Source organism: Cyclopterus lumpus, chromosome 12, assembly GCF_009769545.1.
Source record: "Cyclopterus lumpus isolate fCycLum1 chromosome 12, fCycLum1.pri, whole genome shotgun sequence".
In the NCBI taxonomy this organism is placed as follows: Eukaryota; Metazoa; Chordata; class Actinopteri; order Perciformes; family Cyclopteridae; genus Cyclopterus; species Cyclopterus lumpus.
In genome coordinates this window covers 7718087-7733600 of record NC_046977.1, presented here as the reverse complement: position 1 = coordinate 7733600, position 15514 = coordinate 7718087, and the positions used below count along the sequence as shown (strand labels likewise).

Genomic DNA, 15514 nt, shown 5'->3' with positions numbered 1-15514 from the left:
AGATGCCGGGTTGAGACTCTGGCATGGCTTCTTTTCTGTGGCGTCTTTGTTGGCATATCATGCGTTCTCTTCTCTTGCCTTACTCACTTGTGTCGTTAAGTTAAGCTCCGACTGCCACCTCTTTACAATACATTGTGAAGCTCCAGCCCTGACAAATCATTTAAAACATTTACTCAAATCCTCTCGCTATAGACTGTCTATACGGGAGAATTTCCCCCGACATCTCTTAATCGTTCCCTTAATGGCCTCTCCTTTATCTTTGGGCTGCTGAATAATAGTTTTGAATATATGACCCGCTTGATTTACACACCCATGTTATATATATATATATATATATATATATATGTATGTATGTATGTATGTATGTATGTATGTATGTATGTATGTATGTATATGTATATATATGTATATATATGTATGTGTATGTATATATATATATATATGTGTATATATATATGTATGTATATATGTATGTATGTATGTATATATATATATGTATGTGTATGTATATATGTATGTATATATATGTATGTATACATATGTATGTGTATATGTATATATGTATGTATGTATGTATGCATACATATATATGTATATATATGTATATGTATATGTATGTATATATGTATGTATGTATGTATGTATATGTATGTATGTGTATATATATGTATGTATATATATGTGTATGTATATATGTGTATGTATATATATGTGTATGTATGTATATATATGTATGTATGTGTATATATATACATATGTGTGTATATATATATATATATATGTGTGTATATATTTATGTATGTATGTGTGTGTGTATGTATGTATGTGTATGTATATATGTGTATGTATATGTTGATCTCCAATGATTATAAATTGATTAGAGTGGAGGCGATGTCAGACTGAAGATGGAAATGGAGGATTAGGCCATAAACGTCTGTCTTTCAGGTCAATCGCCCAAAACGGATGCATCAGTGGCTCCTGCTTTCTCCGCAGACCAAAGCACCAGCAAAGGTTTCTCCTTTGCATCAGGGTGAGTCAATTATGTAACTTAAAGAAGCTTTATTAGATATAAAGACTGCCTAATGTTTTTCATATTATATGTTCATAATCATCAATGTATTAATCCAAGCAAATGTGACAACACCTTCCATAATTAAAAAATGCACTTGACCATCAGCTTGTGGGTGGCAGTAGCCATTGGTTGCATTTGGCTCTTTGACTCTTTTTCCAAAGGAGTGTTTTGAAGGTCTAAAATATGAATATCGCCCTTTGCCCCTAATCCAACCACACAGGGGAGGGAGGCGTGTGTGGAGGTGAACAGCTACAGCTCCTTTATGTTGTGATTCTCCAGATACCGCGGCGATTTTATCAAATCTCTCGACATTTTCTGCCCATGTATTCAGTTTCCCTTTGAAGTGTGTGGTATTCCAGAAGCTAAAGATGCACTTGGTTTATTGTGACTTCATTATTTTCTTGCAGGTCTGGAGGCTTCAGTTTTGCTTCTGTTACTCAGGGAGTTGGAATGTCACAAGGTAAGATAATACAGCAACTTGCTATCATATATATATATATATATATATATATATATATATATATATATATATATATATATATATATAACTCACACTTTTATTTATCAAATTTATCAAAACTTCTTGCATACCATACGGTCAAGCTGCTCCCACAACAGCTCAATGGGCTTGAGATCTGGTGACTGCGCTGGCCACTCCATTACAGACAGCATACCAGCTGCCTGCTTCTTCCCTAAATAGTTCTTGCATAATTTGGAGGTGTGCTTTGGGTCATTGTCCTGTTGTAGGAGGAAGTTGGCTCCAATCAAGCGGTGTCCACAGGGTATGGCATGGCGTTGCAAAATGGAGTGGTAGCCTTCCTTATTTATAATCCCTTTTACCTTGTACAAATCTCCGACTTTACCAGCACCAAAGCAGCCCCAGACCATCACATTACCTCCACCATGCTTGACAGATGGCATCAGGCACTCTTCCAGCATCTTTTCACCTGTTCTGCATCTCACAAATGTTCTTCTGCGTGATCCAAACACCTCAAACTTTGATTCGTCTGTCCATAACACTTTTTTCCAGTCTTCCTCTGTCCAATGTTTGTGTTATTTTGCTCATTTCAATCTTTTCTTTGTATTGGTCAGTGTCAGATATGGCTTTTTCTTTGCCACTCTGCCTAGAAGGCCAGCATCCCGGAGTCGCCTCTTTGTAGATGTTTGTAGGCGTTTTGCTGCTACCATTTAAAGAAGCTGCCAGTTGAGGGCCTGTGAGGCGTCTATTTCTCAAACTAGAGACTCTAATATGCTTGTCTTCTTGCTGAGTTCTGCACCGGGGCCTCCCACTTCTCTTTCTACTCTGGTTAGAGCCCGTTTGTGCTGTTCTCTGAAGGGAGTAGTGCACACCGTTGTCGGAAACTTTCAGTTTCTTTGCAATTTCTCGCATGGAATAGCCTTCATTTCTAAGAACAAGAATAGACTGGCGAGTTTCATATGAAAGCCATTTTGAGAGTATAATCTAACCCACAAATGTGATGCTCCAGATACTCAACTAGCTCAAAGGAAGGCCAGTTTTATAGCTTATCTCACTAGCATAACTGTTTTCAGCTATGCTAACATAATTGCACAAGGGTTTTCAAGGGTTTTCTAATCATCCATTAGTCTTTTAAGGCGATTAGCAAACACACCTCTATACACCTATGTAGATATTTCATTAAAATCCAGACGTTTCCACCTAGAATAGTCATTTACCACATTAACAATGTATAGTGTATTTCTGATTAATTTAATGTTATCTTCATTAAAAAAAAACAGTGCTTTTCTTTGAAAAATAAGGACATTTCTAAGTGACCCCAAACTTTTGAACGGTAGTGTGTGTGCTGTTAGATGAGGATGAGGGGTAAATTATATGTATCATCGTAATTACCTATTGCTAATATCAATGTCCGTTTCAACGATATCTACCGGCAGAGGTAGGACGTCAGTAGGAAAGTAATAAAGCCTGCCTCTTGCTTGATTTGATTGGTTGCCTCGGCCAATTGTGACATTGACAAGCGGTGTGACTCCGTGCCAGGTGCAGAAACATTATCTTTTATGCAAGTTTTTAAAAAGCCTGAAAAAAGCGTCTAAAGAGTGGAACACCTGCCACGGTGTGACTGGCCCTTTTAGGATAATGTCAAATGTATATTCACTCATAATTTTCTTCTTATATCTTTACAGTGAAAGATGTGAATAAATTCTCCTTCGGTGGAACTAGCAAGATTATGTTTACCCAGACTGGAGAAGAGTCTTTCGCCCTCACCCCAATATCCACCTCCCCTGCTCTTGGCACAGGGTCTCCCACTCAGCCTTCAAACTCATCAAGTGATAAACTTGCCTCTTCCACATCGGCCCCCAGGATAGAGCCACAGCCGCTTAAGACAATTGGAGGAGAGACTCTGGGCAGTTTCTCTGGACTACGTGTGGGCCACGGAGAAGAGGCTAAAGATTCAGACACCAAACCTGCTTCTGGCTCATTTAGTTTTGGGGAAACTGCACTTAATGGAGGCAAGGGAGTAGCACAGTTTAGCTTTGCTTCAGGTCTCCAAAAGTCTGCAGAAGATTCTCCAGCAGCAGACTTGTCCAAGGGGGCAGTGTCCGGCAGTTTGTTCAAGCCTCCTGAACCGAGCCCCAAGCAGGCCTTCTCTGTTCCGCAGTCCAGTTCTATTGCCTCAGCTTCGCCTACGTCCTTCGGTAGTCTCCTTGCAGCTTCTCCAGACTCCTCAGAGGAACCAAAAGTTTCCCCACAACCTTCAGAACCCCCACCACCCCTTGAAAACAAACCTGCTACTGGACCAGTTGTAGAGAGCGCCAGTCCCCTTGTAGTATCTGAGCCTGCAGCACGAATCACAGCAGTCACAGTTCCAGCACCAACACCTGTACCTCTTTTGACCACAACAGCCCCTACCGCAAACTTTTCCCCCTCCGTCAATGCACCAACTGAAGCAACCACTCCAGCACCAGCCAGTGCAGCTCCCACAATAGAAGCCACCCCAGACGGCACCACCTCCATTGCTCCTGTGCCCACTCCCGCTGTGGCCACCCCTGCTGTAGCACCTGTCTCCCAGGTAGCTCCAATAGCGTTCCAGGTGCCCAGTTTTGACAAACCAGGTTCCATTTTTACTCAACCTGCTCCTGCAACAACAGACAGCAGTTCCCTTGGCATTATACCAGTCGTCAGCACAGTTGCCGCTACAGCCACCACTCCCACCACTGAGGTTTACGGTACAGCAACTACAGCTGGAGGCACTGTGTTTGGACAACTTGTTGCTTCTCCAGCCCCAGCACCCCCCTCAGATCCGGCATCCACAGGTTTTGGCTCAACTGCCTTTGGTGCATCGACTGGAACTGGTTTTGGCAAATCTGTGTTTGGCCAGGTGAGTGGCTTTGGTCAGCCTGCCAGCAACACCGAACCATCCAGTGGCTTTTCTTTTGGCCAATCAGCCTTTGGAGCTGGTTCCAACAGTGCGAATACTGTAGGAGGTGCTTTTGGTGCTGCTACTGCTACCAATGCCAGTTCCTTCTCCTTTGGCACAAGCAGTGCCAACACAGCCAGCAGCACTGGCACAGGACTGTTTGGTCAAACCACAGCACCAGCATTTGGCCAGAGCTCAGGATTTGGGCAAGGGTCTGTGTTCGGGAGTAACACCACCACGTCCTCATCTACAGGATTCAGCTTTGGACAGCCGTCCGGTGAGTGTGAGTCTGTGATTTCTTACTACTCATTCTTAAAATATGGTAATAATTTGTAGCTAACTGTGTTATTTATTTTGTCTAGCTATACAGATTTGAGATGTCCAGACTCCTGATTACGTTTCTTTGGGCCTGATCCTGATCAGGGTCTCTAACATTGAATATCTGCCAATACAAAGTCTGATCTAATATTTATATGCACTTAATTCTTGTATATGTATCTTGATACATTGAACAAATAGTTGTAGCTACTATTGTTGGCATAGCTAATCTTTAATAATTTCTACCAGGATACAAATACTTGAGATTCTGGTTCAAATGTATTCGATTCATGAGCTTATACTATTGATATAAATAAGTTTAATCCCGGCATGATCAGCTAGAAAGAATATATATCACTGCTGGATTTGTAATAACTACATAAATACTCAGAAGCTTCTTCCCTCACAAATGATTTTTGGCTAAGTACACGCACCAACTTACTGAGAGCACACACACCAACCAACAGTGACAGGCTGAGCTGGAGAGCAGAGAACAGTATAGAAATGATCAATTTTGGATTGGCTTCATTTATTTATTTTTTTTACCTTGATTGCTTTTCTGCCCTTCTCACAATTGTTATTTGGGCGAGAGTTGCATTCTTTTTGTCATGCAATTCTCCTTTTTTTAGCTTTCATGTTCTAATGTGGGATGTGCAAATTATAGTTTCAATGCCACTAACGCTACACTGAACCTGACCATCTCAAGTCATTACATTATTTCACACACATTACAAGACCAACATTATATTGGAATGTTGTGGTTATTTATAATTAAGGAAAGTGACCCCTGCAGGCTTTCAAAGGCATTGAGTGTGCAAGGTTCTCAATTTCAAAGCAGTCAGCTGTAAGAACAAGTCAGCTGGAGACGTTGAGCTGCTCGAGTTGTCACTCAAAAGTGCTGTTATATTTATTAATCAGAACCACACAGCTACAAATGGGTAGGTTGTGTCTGACAACCTCTAAATTGTATTATGTCTGTTAAGGGCAGTGAAGCACTCATTGAAGTGACCAGCCAGCCTGCACATTTTGTGGTGATTGAAGTCAAATGTGACACTTCTTCTGGATGAAAAGCCATCATCTTGCAGCTGAGAAGACATCCTATTGTGTCTGTGGTATACTGCCTGCCTGAGTGGATTGGGGGGGGGGTGGTGGTGGTGGTCTGAGTAAAGACGGTGACATGAGGGGAGTTGTCGCATTCCCAAAGATTCTCTAAATGCCTCGCATAATATGGTAATGTCTCTGTGGACAGCTGATGTTAATGTATCAGCTCAGCAGTAAGACGCAGCCCTTCCTGTAATATATAATGTGTATTATTTACACATTGTAAGGGAGCTCAGAGTTAAATTGTTCTGTTTTATGATATTGGGGGAAGAAAAGGAATATTTATTTATTTATTATAGTGCCTACTACAGTAATTCTTCCTGACATCAAGTAGCGCTGAGGATGTCTCGGTCTTGATTCTTCTTTTCCTTCTTATTACAGCATTTGGCTCTTCCGCTCCTCTTCCGCCACCTGCGTTTGGCCAACAAGCCGGCACTGGAAGTGTATTTGGACAGGTGCCACACACTGATTTTTTTATTTTTATTGAATGACAGAGCAACCAATTCCATTCTTCTGGACACATTGTTTAACTAACAATTCTTTTCCAGCAGCAGCAGCCATCATCTGGTGGGACTCTGTTTGGCTTAAATCCAGCCAATCCAGCGGGCTCTCCTGCCGGCGGAGGGTTCTTCACCGGCCTTGGAGGAAAACCGAGCGAAGAAGCTGCCAACAAGAACCCATTCGGCACCAATGCCCCCACCGGAGGGTTTGGGCAGCCTGCTCAGACAGGTACGCTAACGCAATCTGTAGAGCAATCATTCATCTTGCTAATATATTTTAATTTGACATATTGTTGAGTGAGTGTCACAGCTTTATCATATTGGAAGCCAACTGGAAACTGAAGCGGAAACAACTTCCCAGTTTACTGTCCTTGAAAGGTGCATTTATCTGCATCATGGTTTATGCTTGACCGAGTGAAGCTGGTCCGAGGAGTGCGCACCAGAAACTAATCTCCACTTGCACGGAGATGTCGTGGCGTCCTGGTCGGTTTATTCATAAAAGCCCTATAAAAATGTCTCGTTTTAGAAAGACGGCCAAATCAACACGTTTACAGCACGTTCAACCTCTGTTTCATTATAATGCATTTAGCTCTTGACGCCATTCTTTACAGGGCTTGTGATAAAGTATCTCCATGAATCCAAGATACGAGTTTACAGTCGGTTACAATTCCTCCTCGGCATTGAGGAGTTTAGTTCATGGCGTTTTTTTCCCGCTACCACTCGTTGGCTTCTTGCTTCCTCGCAGTATATTTTGTTTCTACGCCTTCTGGCGTTTTGGAGAATACTGCAACGAACTTGTAACTTTAACATTGAGTTAAAGAGCCTTTTTGCATAGCACATATAAAGACAACTTTAATCTCCTCTAGGTACCAACAGTCTGTTTGGGAGTACCGGTGCCAAGGGATTTGGCTTTGGACAGCCCTCCTTTGCTGAGCAGAAAGCTAGTGGGACCTTCACCACTGGTGCAGGGAGTGTCGCAGCCCAGGGATTTGGCTCCTTCGCTAGTCCGACAAAAGCAGGTACTTCCCCGAACTCCTTTTATTCTAATAGTACTTTGGTCCCTCAGTCCTTATTGGCTCACCCTACTCCACATCCACTCTATGAAATTGATGCTTGCTTGAACTTTGCAGTTAACATTTGACCAGATCATTCATAGTGATGACATTTTCAGACCAGACTTGTTTCCATGTTCTGTGCTACGTCCTGAGGAAATTAATAATTAATTATATCATTAGAACTGCGCTAAAGGCCAAGCAAATGCAAATAGTGGAGCAATTACACAATATTATAAATCCACGCTCACACACATTAATTAACCTGATATGGCTTGTACTAGAGATGTTTGATATTCTCTGCTTGACATTTCTTTGGGGTCTGGTTCAGTGATAATGGGAAGGCTATTATGGCAATCCTTGGCATCTACACATAATGACATTTTGCATATCGGCTGACATTGCGTTCTCCTTTATCACCTGAGCTCCAGCAAGGTCTCTTATCTCCTCACCCCAGCAGAGCAGAAAGTGAGGTAGTCGTGATATGTCATTGCCTGCTAATGCAGTGATACCTCTCAACAAGTCAGTGTAAAATGGGACATAAAATTTGATACCCAAAAGCTTTAAATTAGTTTTTTAAGATGCATTATTATTTAAAAACTGTAAGCAATTTCTAACTTGAATATTTTTCACATGGTTTAAACTAACCACGATGCTCTTATTCACCCAGGCATCAAGACTATTTAGTCGATAAATTAAAACACTTCTTAAATTAGTCGTAGAGTTTAATGGGAATTAACTAAATTCCCTCCTAAATAGAATCCTCGGTTTTCAAGATTTAAATTGGGCTTCTGTCTTTCTTTCTTTTTTAATTCCTGGTAAAAAAAATAAATAAATAAATCTTGGTCAGTGTGGAAGCCATCCCAGCTATTTCTTAGCTCCACTGGGACACTGGTACCACTCGGCACACTAATGCCCTGTCACTGGCCTACGTACGGGGAATTTAATCTTGTTACATTAGCCGAATCAATTATTTACTGGGGCATGCTGGTCGCCAGGCTGTAATTTCAGTCCACCCTTTCCCCCCCTGCCACTCCCACCGCCGTGGCTTTGAGTCAGTGTGAAGTATTCGTCCTGTCTTTTGAGCTGTCACAGGGTGTTGTTGCCAAGCATGTCCTGTACATAACAACACACATTGTTGTGACTGTACAGACATCTTCTTGTGAAATATAATAGGTACAACAGATATGATTACAAATACTCTTTTTTATATGTATTTACTTGTGTCCTCATCTTGGTAGAGCACATGTCGAATGTATGTGTAGTTATTATTTTATATATTTACACAGGAGTCAAAGTATAACTGTATACCCTTGACATAGTGGGAATATCCTTTGAATACGCATGCGTATAGCTTATTTTCAAAGGCCACAGAAAAAGCATCATCACTGACCTTTTCTCTTTTGTAGAAAGAGTGCTGAGGACCATGCAACTCCTTCTTTTTAGTCTGCTGGTTTCTGTTACTAAACCTTTTTCTATTTACCTCTGCAGGTGCTTTTGGCAGCGCTCCGGTGTTTGGGAATGCTCCTTCCTTTGGTAGTTCCCAGGCATTTGGTGCTGGAGCAGCATTTGGCTCGAGCCCTTCCTTCCCCAACAACATGGTTCCCTCAGCTGGTAAAGTGTTTGGAGAGGGAACGACGGCTTCCAGTATGGGAGGATTTGGGTAAGAAACTTAATATGTTCTTGTGAAAGGTTTAAAAAATAAAATTACGTTTGAACAAATCTGACCAAACACATCATTTGTTTGAATTCATTCAAACCACTCAGTTCTTGTCAGATGTTTCGAGATCAAAGTTATCCAATCAAAATGATCCAATTTCCTGGTCTGTGTTCCTGGTTTGAATTGTCTTAGTTCAATGATGGGGTCACTAGGGAATGCAATTCATCAAGCTGATTAAAATATACAAAAATGCAAACTAACTTGAAATACCTGTTGTGCTTATTGACTTAATTGTAAATTCAAATTGGTCACTCGATATTATTATTTTTCTCCATGTTCGTACGGTTTACTTGGAGAGTGACGGCAATTCAGAGGGCCGAGCCGAGCAGGGTGGAGCAGCTTTTTTGAAACTTAGAACATCTGCTTTCTCTCTCGCTCACCGCGCCATCACTAAACATAAAGCAACTGAAGAGCACCATTCAACACATTGTTAAACCCTCTATTAACATTATAGTGATGACGTGATAAAATCAACCAAATGGAGAACATTTTAGAAGCCTGTCCACTTAATGAGTTTTGAATTTGACCGAAATATTTTTAAGAAATGGGAAATTCCTTACAGCCCCAGCAGGTCAGACTTATTCCAAATTGAGTTTTAATTAAACTACTGAAAACAAATGTTTTTCCTGTCATCTCCAGCTTTAGCAACATTGTGTGTCGATCATATCTGTGTGTTTTGTTACAGTGAGCATGGCTATGAGCCCAAAACTTTGGAGCACTGTGCCGGACTAGATTATTCCCCTCAGATAATCTCACTTCAGGGTCATGCTGCCTGCAGATTAAACTGGCCTGCTCGCCCTCTCTCCCCTCTGTTTGGCTTATTCCCCCCATTCTCTCCCTCGGTGGGATTACCTCTTAAACCCCCGTCTCGCAATCCTCTCTCACACACACTTACACACACACTTGCACGCACACACACACACACACACACACACACACACACACACACAGACACACCCTAGCTGATACCTTCTGCCTTGTATCATGTTTAGTTCATAGCAGCTAAACAAGGAATATGTACATATAGTAGTAATATAGTAGTGCGTCTCCCCCCCCCCCCCCCCCACGCTCAGTACCAGATATTTATTTTCAATCCACTCGTCGTCGTAATAGTTGTACCTCTTTGTTACTGTTAACCACATCAAGCCTTCTGTGTCTGCTTCCGTTTTCAGGTTTGCGTCACCGCCCAGCGGCCCGTCCTTCGGTGCTCTAGCCAATCAGAGCGCTCCATCGTTCGGGGGCCTGGCCCAACAAGGCCCTGGGTTTGTAAATCAACCCAGCAGCTTCTCAGGCTTTGCACAACAGCCCCAGGCGGGAGGTGAGACTCCTACTTCTTTTCTTCCCTCATCATCTTTAAGTGTCCTCTTGCTTACCAGCACTTAGTTAAATGGTGGAAGCTCAAGTGGAGTCAGTATGCACTTCTTCATCAGTACATTATTAATAGACCAGGCCGGTATTTTTCATCCTATACATTTATAGAAACGGTTGTAATTTTTCACCCAGTATGTAGGGATTTATCTGTAGGTAATTTTGGGATGCCTTGAAATGCAAATGCGAATGATTGACTATTAAAATAGTAATTATAATAATAATAATAATAATAACAACAACAACAACATTATTATTATTATTATTATTATGATTAAATACAGGAAATGATCATACAATAAAAATAGCAATGTTTCCTATCAACATGCATGTCTCTGAGTTCTCCAGCAGATTAGACTTCTCTTGCCATCTTCCTCCAATTTACCTTTATGGTTTTATTTCACATTTTCCACTTAATTTCACATTTGTCACATTTGCGTCTCCTTTAATGGCTTTGTCATAAACCATATACATATATGTACATCAGACCTTCCAATTGCTCCTTTCATTCATGTATATTTCCAAACCTTCTGTCTCTATCCTTGAGCCCTGGGTGGCAACGCTCTGCCTGAGTCCGGTTCTGTTACGCACATGTTACGTTATGTTATAGATAACTATTAATAATTGTTTTTCATATTTTTTCAGTCATAGCGTTTTATTGCTAGAATCACCCAATTAATCACTTTTTTCTTTCATTTGGTAGGATTCTCTGGAAACGCCTTTGGATCTACAAACCAGTAAGTGTGGTCAACACATTTCATTTTGATGTTTGTCTTTTTGTGTGTGTGTGAACCAATGAATGGACAGACCCACAATCCCCTGTTTTTCTCCGGCAGCAGTGTGTTGTGCCTGTGGTGAAGCTCTCCTCTTTCACACAATTTCAACACAATTCCCCGCAGAACCTTTCAGATTTAAAACCACCTCATCGGTTTCCTTTTATTTGCCTTTTTTCGCTTCTCTTTATTCATTTAGATTCAAACTGAGCTTTGTTGCTATTTTACTGTAACTGGCTTAGAAATTGTCCAATAGATGATACAATCAAATTTACAGTACAATGCCGCTCATGCTAAATATACATTATTCTGACCCCACAGGGAAAGTCGATGCTCCATAAATGAGTAGTCGGTGGATGAAAGCTCTCCTAGCACTTCCCTACTAATTGCCCCATTTGTGATTTATAATTTAATTCCCATATTACTTATTCTCCTTAGTCGCACTTCCTACCTCTTCTTCATTTATGTTGCTTCTCCCTCCATTTGCTGCTGCGTGTCACATGGCAGCCATAGTTCCCCGGGGTGCGTTCCAGTGCAATGCACTCCGAAGTGCGGGGGAGTGTTGCGAGACGAGGGTTATTAACATTATTATTAATAATAATAATCCTCCTCTCTGTTGTTTTTTAGTTGTTCTTTTGTGACTTCCCTGCATAGTACATTCATAGCAATGCTCCTTTGCTAAACTGTACTCATTCATTGCATTATTATTATGTTTGTGTTAATATGCAAAACAAGCCTCTATGATTTTTGACTGAAACCGCAATTTCATGCTCGTGAACAAAAAACTCATCAAAATGAAATAACGAATTAATAGAAATCATCCTAAAGCCACTGTTTCAAATCCAGTGATATTTGATAAATTACACAAGACATTTGTGTTCTTATTTTTAATACAAAGCTGTCCAGCTCTACTGCATGTTTGTTTTTCCTCTTTAACGCTAACATTACATATTATATATTATCAAGTTCTGCTGTTTGTCCTTTTTTCTTTTTTTTTTAAATGAACATAGCTCCTCAGCATCACTTGACATCGGTCCTGTTGTTCCAACACTTTATTGAAGCTGTATCCATCTTATGCTGACCAACATATTTAAATCCAATATGCAATAGCTTAATAACAGCACGATAACTTTAAATCGGAAATTGTACAGAACTTGTGATTAAACTAATAATAATACTACACTTGGTGCCGTTTTCCAGCATTGAAACTCTTCTCAATAATCTCTCCCTTTCTGCTTTGTTTGTCATTTCTTCTTCCAGATCAAGTCCACAAACATTTGCCAGTTGGAGAAGCTAGTTTTAGTAAACTTCCACGTCACTGCTACAGTACTTTCTGCAATCAAGCTCTTCGTGCCACATAATGGGGGAAGGGAAGAGGGCGAAGGTCGTGTTGCATTTGGGCTAAATAAAGAAAAGTGAATTAGAAGATATACGTGCATTTTCTTCTCCTAAAAAAGTTTTGTATATTTTAGAAAAAGTTTTTCAGTTTGCAATTTATATTTACATATATATATTAATTTGGGATGTTTCTGCCCGATCTTAGTATTTTCTTAGGACATGGGATAAGGGATAATTAAGTATGGAACATGGAGGTTTTTAAAAATCTTAAAACTCAAAATCATCTTTTTGTAAACGGGTCCATGACCTTGAGAACATGTAGTACGTTGTTGCAGTTTACAGACTTGTCATTCTTTGTTGTCACAGCATTCATACTGCAGGGACATTTTTGCTTCTAGTTCATTTTTGTGTCTAGCATTTGTGAGTTTTTGTTCTTGCAAAAGCATTCAGTCATTAATTGAATGATGGGAAATTGTGTCCTTTGCATGGCTGTACAAATTAATATTCAGTCCAGTCGTATCTGTCAGTACAGTTGTGAATTAATGTCAAATGTGGCATACACCCATGCCCAACATGCTAATGTAATACAAAGAATTGTGATCAATGGTGAAAAAAGTTATATATTCCTTTTCAGATGACTTTTGCAGTAATACCCCGCTTGATATATTTTTACATGAAAGTGTGGAAATAAATGGAATTTTCTCAAAATATTTGTCTATTCAAAATTGTATTTCTTTACGCAGTCATGTTAATCGCTCATTTATTATGTTTTTGCTCGAGTAATTATGAAACGGAACAAAAACAAACGTGTGTGTCCAATGTCGTGTCTCTTTACATTCTTTGAAGCAGTGAAGTGCCTTCAGCGTGATGCTCAGATACATTATGTTGCGTGATAATGATACTTTGGTTTTATACCGTTTGAGTTTAATGTTTAGCAAAACATCTTTACAGATAGTGTGACATCATTTCACAGATAAAAAACAGAGCATGGCTGTGCTTCTTAGTATTTCTTTCATACTGAGGAAAATCCAATCTGAAGGATGGTCATACTAAACAGAATTCTGTTTAATTCGAGGTGACATGAAGAATAGCATGCAAGCAAGCCCTGAGGCCATGTGACCACGGTTCACTAATTAATGTTAAATCCTTTTGCTATGCAGCTCCTTCCTCCATCTCCAGTGAGGAATTCATTGACTCGCATACAGAGCTAAATGTGGCTGAGGGAGAATGCTGATTGGGATCCATGGCGCCGTGTCGGAGACTCCATGTTGTGACATTTGGCCACAACATCGACGGAATTACATCCCCGGCTTACTAGCATGTCACTGTCACACTGTCCATCCTTATCTTGGGTTCTCTCGCCGGACGGGTGGCACGGGGTCCTGGTCGCTCTGAAGTGGCACGGGGGGGGATGTGCATTCCCCGATAGTCTTTTAAAATATAAAAACGGTACACTGCCTGCACGGAGCCGTTGGCTTTGCAGATGTGAAATATAATTGGCTGCAAATAAATTGTGTTTTTTTGTTTGTTTGAAGACACACAGGCGGCGTTATCACGATGACGTTTGATCAGCGTCCGCTCCATTTGATGTCTCAGGTAAAGAGTTACAGTTGGACACACTGGCGGATTACAGAGGCACACGGGCAGTTACAGAGCCCAAAGTCTGTAATGCTTTCAGCTAAAGCGGATGAGCTTATGAGATTTTCAGCACCCAATCCACACAACTGGCCTCTGAACGCCATTAATGACAGCGTTGTTTTTCAACGAAATATAACAGAAATACTCTTTCTTTCTTGTGGCTCTGTTCTCGGTGATGGAAAGTCTCACCAACACTCTGGAGGATGGCAGCTGTCTTCGTGGAATCCAGATAAAAATAGCTTAGTCAAAACCAGCTCCCACCCCTCCCCCAACCACACCTTCATTCTCTGTGCCCCCCCTACACACACACACAAACGCACACTTCCACCAAGTGAGTGATGATTAGCAGCTCTTGAGCACATCCTGCTTTGCTTTGCTGACTCATCATCTGTCTATGCTCCTCTTCGCTCCCCAGTGGGAGCATCTTTTGGGTCTTGAGGCATTCCTATGAACAGCGATGAATGCCACTGATTCGGGTCACTCGGGTGTCTCCCACACATGCTCCCGCCATGCTGTGGGGTGACCATCAGCTCCTCTGAAAGAGCGTGCTACAATTTCCCCTAATGGGTAATTTTATCTGCCCAGATAATCCAAATCCAATAATCCACTAACAGACGAGGGCCGCGCCCCCCTGTGACACTACGCTGACACTGCAGATCAAAGGCCTCCACCGCCCTATGGCGGTAATGGCACCTTCACGAAGCCGGTGGTCACAATGTTGCGAAAAGGTTGAAAGATTACAATAAGAAAAATATTCAGGAAGGCAAATGTTTGTGTCAATTTTTCTTACTCTGCAGAGCAACGAAATAGGATTCAGACCACTTGTCCGTCGGTCTGCCACTTGGTTCCAGACTGAAATATTATGACCATTGTTTGATGGATTACCATGAAATTAGTTCCAGGCATTCATGTTCCCCTCATAATTAATATATTTTCACCCAGCGCCATTATCAGGTCTAAAATGTCCCCTATTCTTATTGGTTTATGACCAATGCAAAACTACCGACATTCCCATCAGCCTCAGCTGCACTTGTTTATGGCCAAATAGCTAATGTTCTAACACTTTTTTTAACATAACAGCATGTTATCATTGTGAGAATGTTAGTGTGCTGACGTTAGCATTTAGCTGCTAGCATGACTGTCGACTCTTAGTCTTGTTCAACATCTTTTTCTGTGGCCAATTTAGATTTTTTTTTTTATGCCTGCCATATAATGACCTAAATCTGCACACCAATA

The 15514-nt window shown here is 41.0% G+C and overlaps 1 protein-coding gene across 7 annotated transcripts in view; it reads left to right on the top strand.

The window, feature by feature from the left end:
• The window catches only part of nup214 (nucleoporin 214), a 31056-nt gene extending 17706 nt beyond the window's left edge, over positions 1–13350 (top strand). For 3 of the 7 annotated variants that reach the window (XM_034546463.1, XM_034546467.1, XM_034546462.1), the window contains 10 exons: positions 946–1030; positions 1480–1532; positions 3236–4753; positions 6271–6344; positions 6438–6618; positions 7256–7408; positions 8933–9104; positions 10334–10479; positions 11233–11266; positions 12563–13350. In XM_034546463.1, the coding sequence (XP_034402354.1) occupies positions 946–1030; positions 1480–1532; positions 3236–4753; positions 6271–6344; positions 6438–6618; positions 7256–7408; positions 8933–9104; positions 10334–10479; positions 11233–11266; positions 12563–12599 (2453 nt within the window). In that variant the 3' untranslated portion in view covers positions 12600–13350. The remainder of the gene's footprint in view (positions 1–945; positions 1031–1479; positions 1533–3235; positions 4754–6270; positions 6345–6437; positions 6619–7255; positions 7409–8932; positions 9105–10333; positions 10480–11232; positions 11267–12562) is intronic. The other 4 variants (XM_034546468.1, XM_034546465.1, XM_034546466.1 and 1 more) reach the window with 3 other exon arrangements.
• Positions 13351–15514: the final 2164 nt, after the last annotated feature.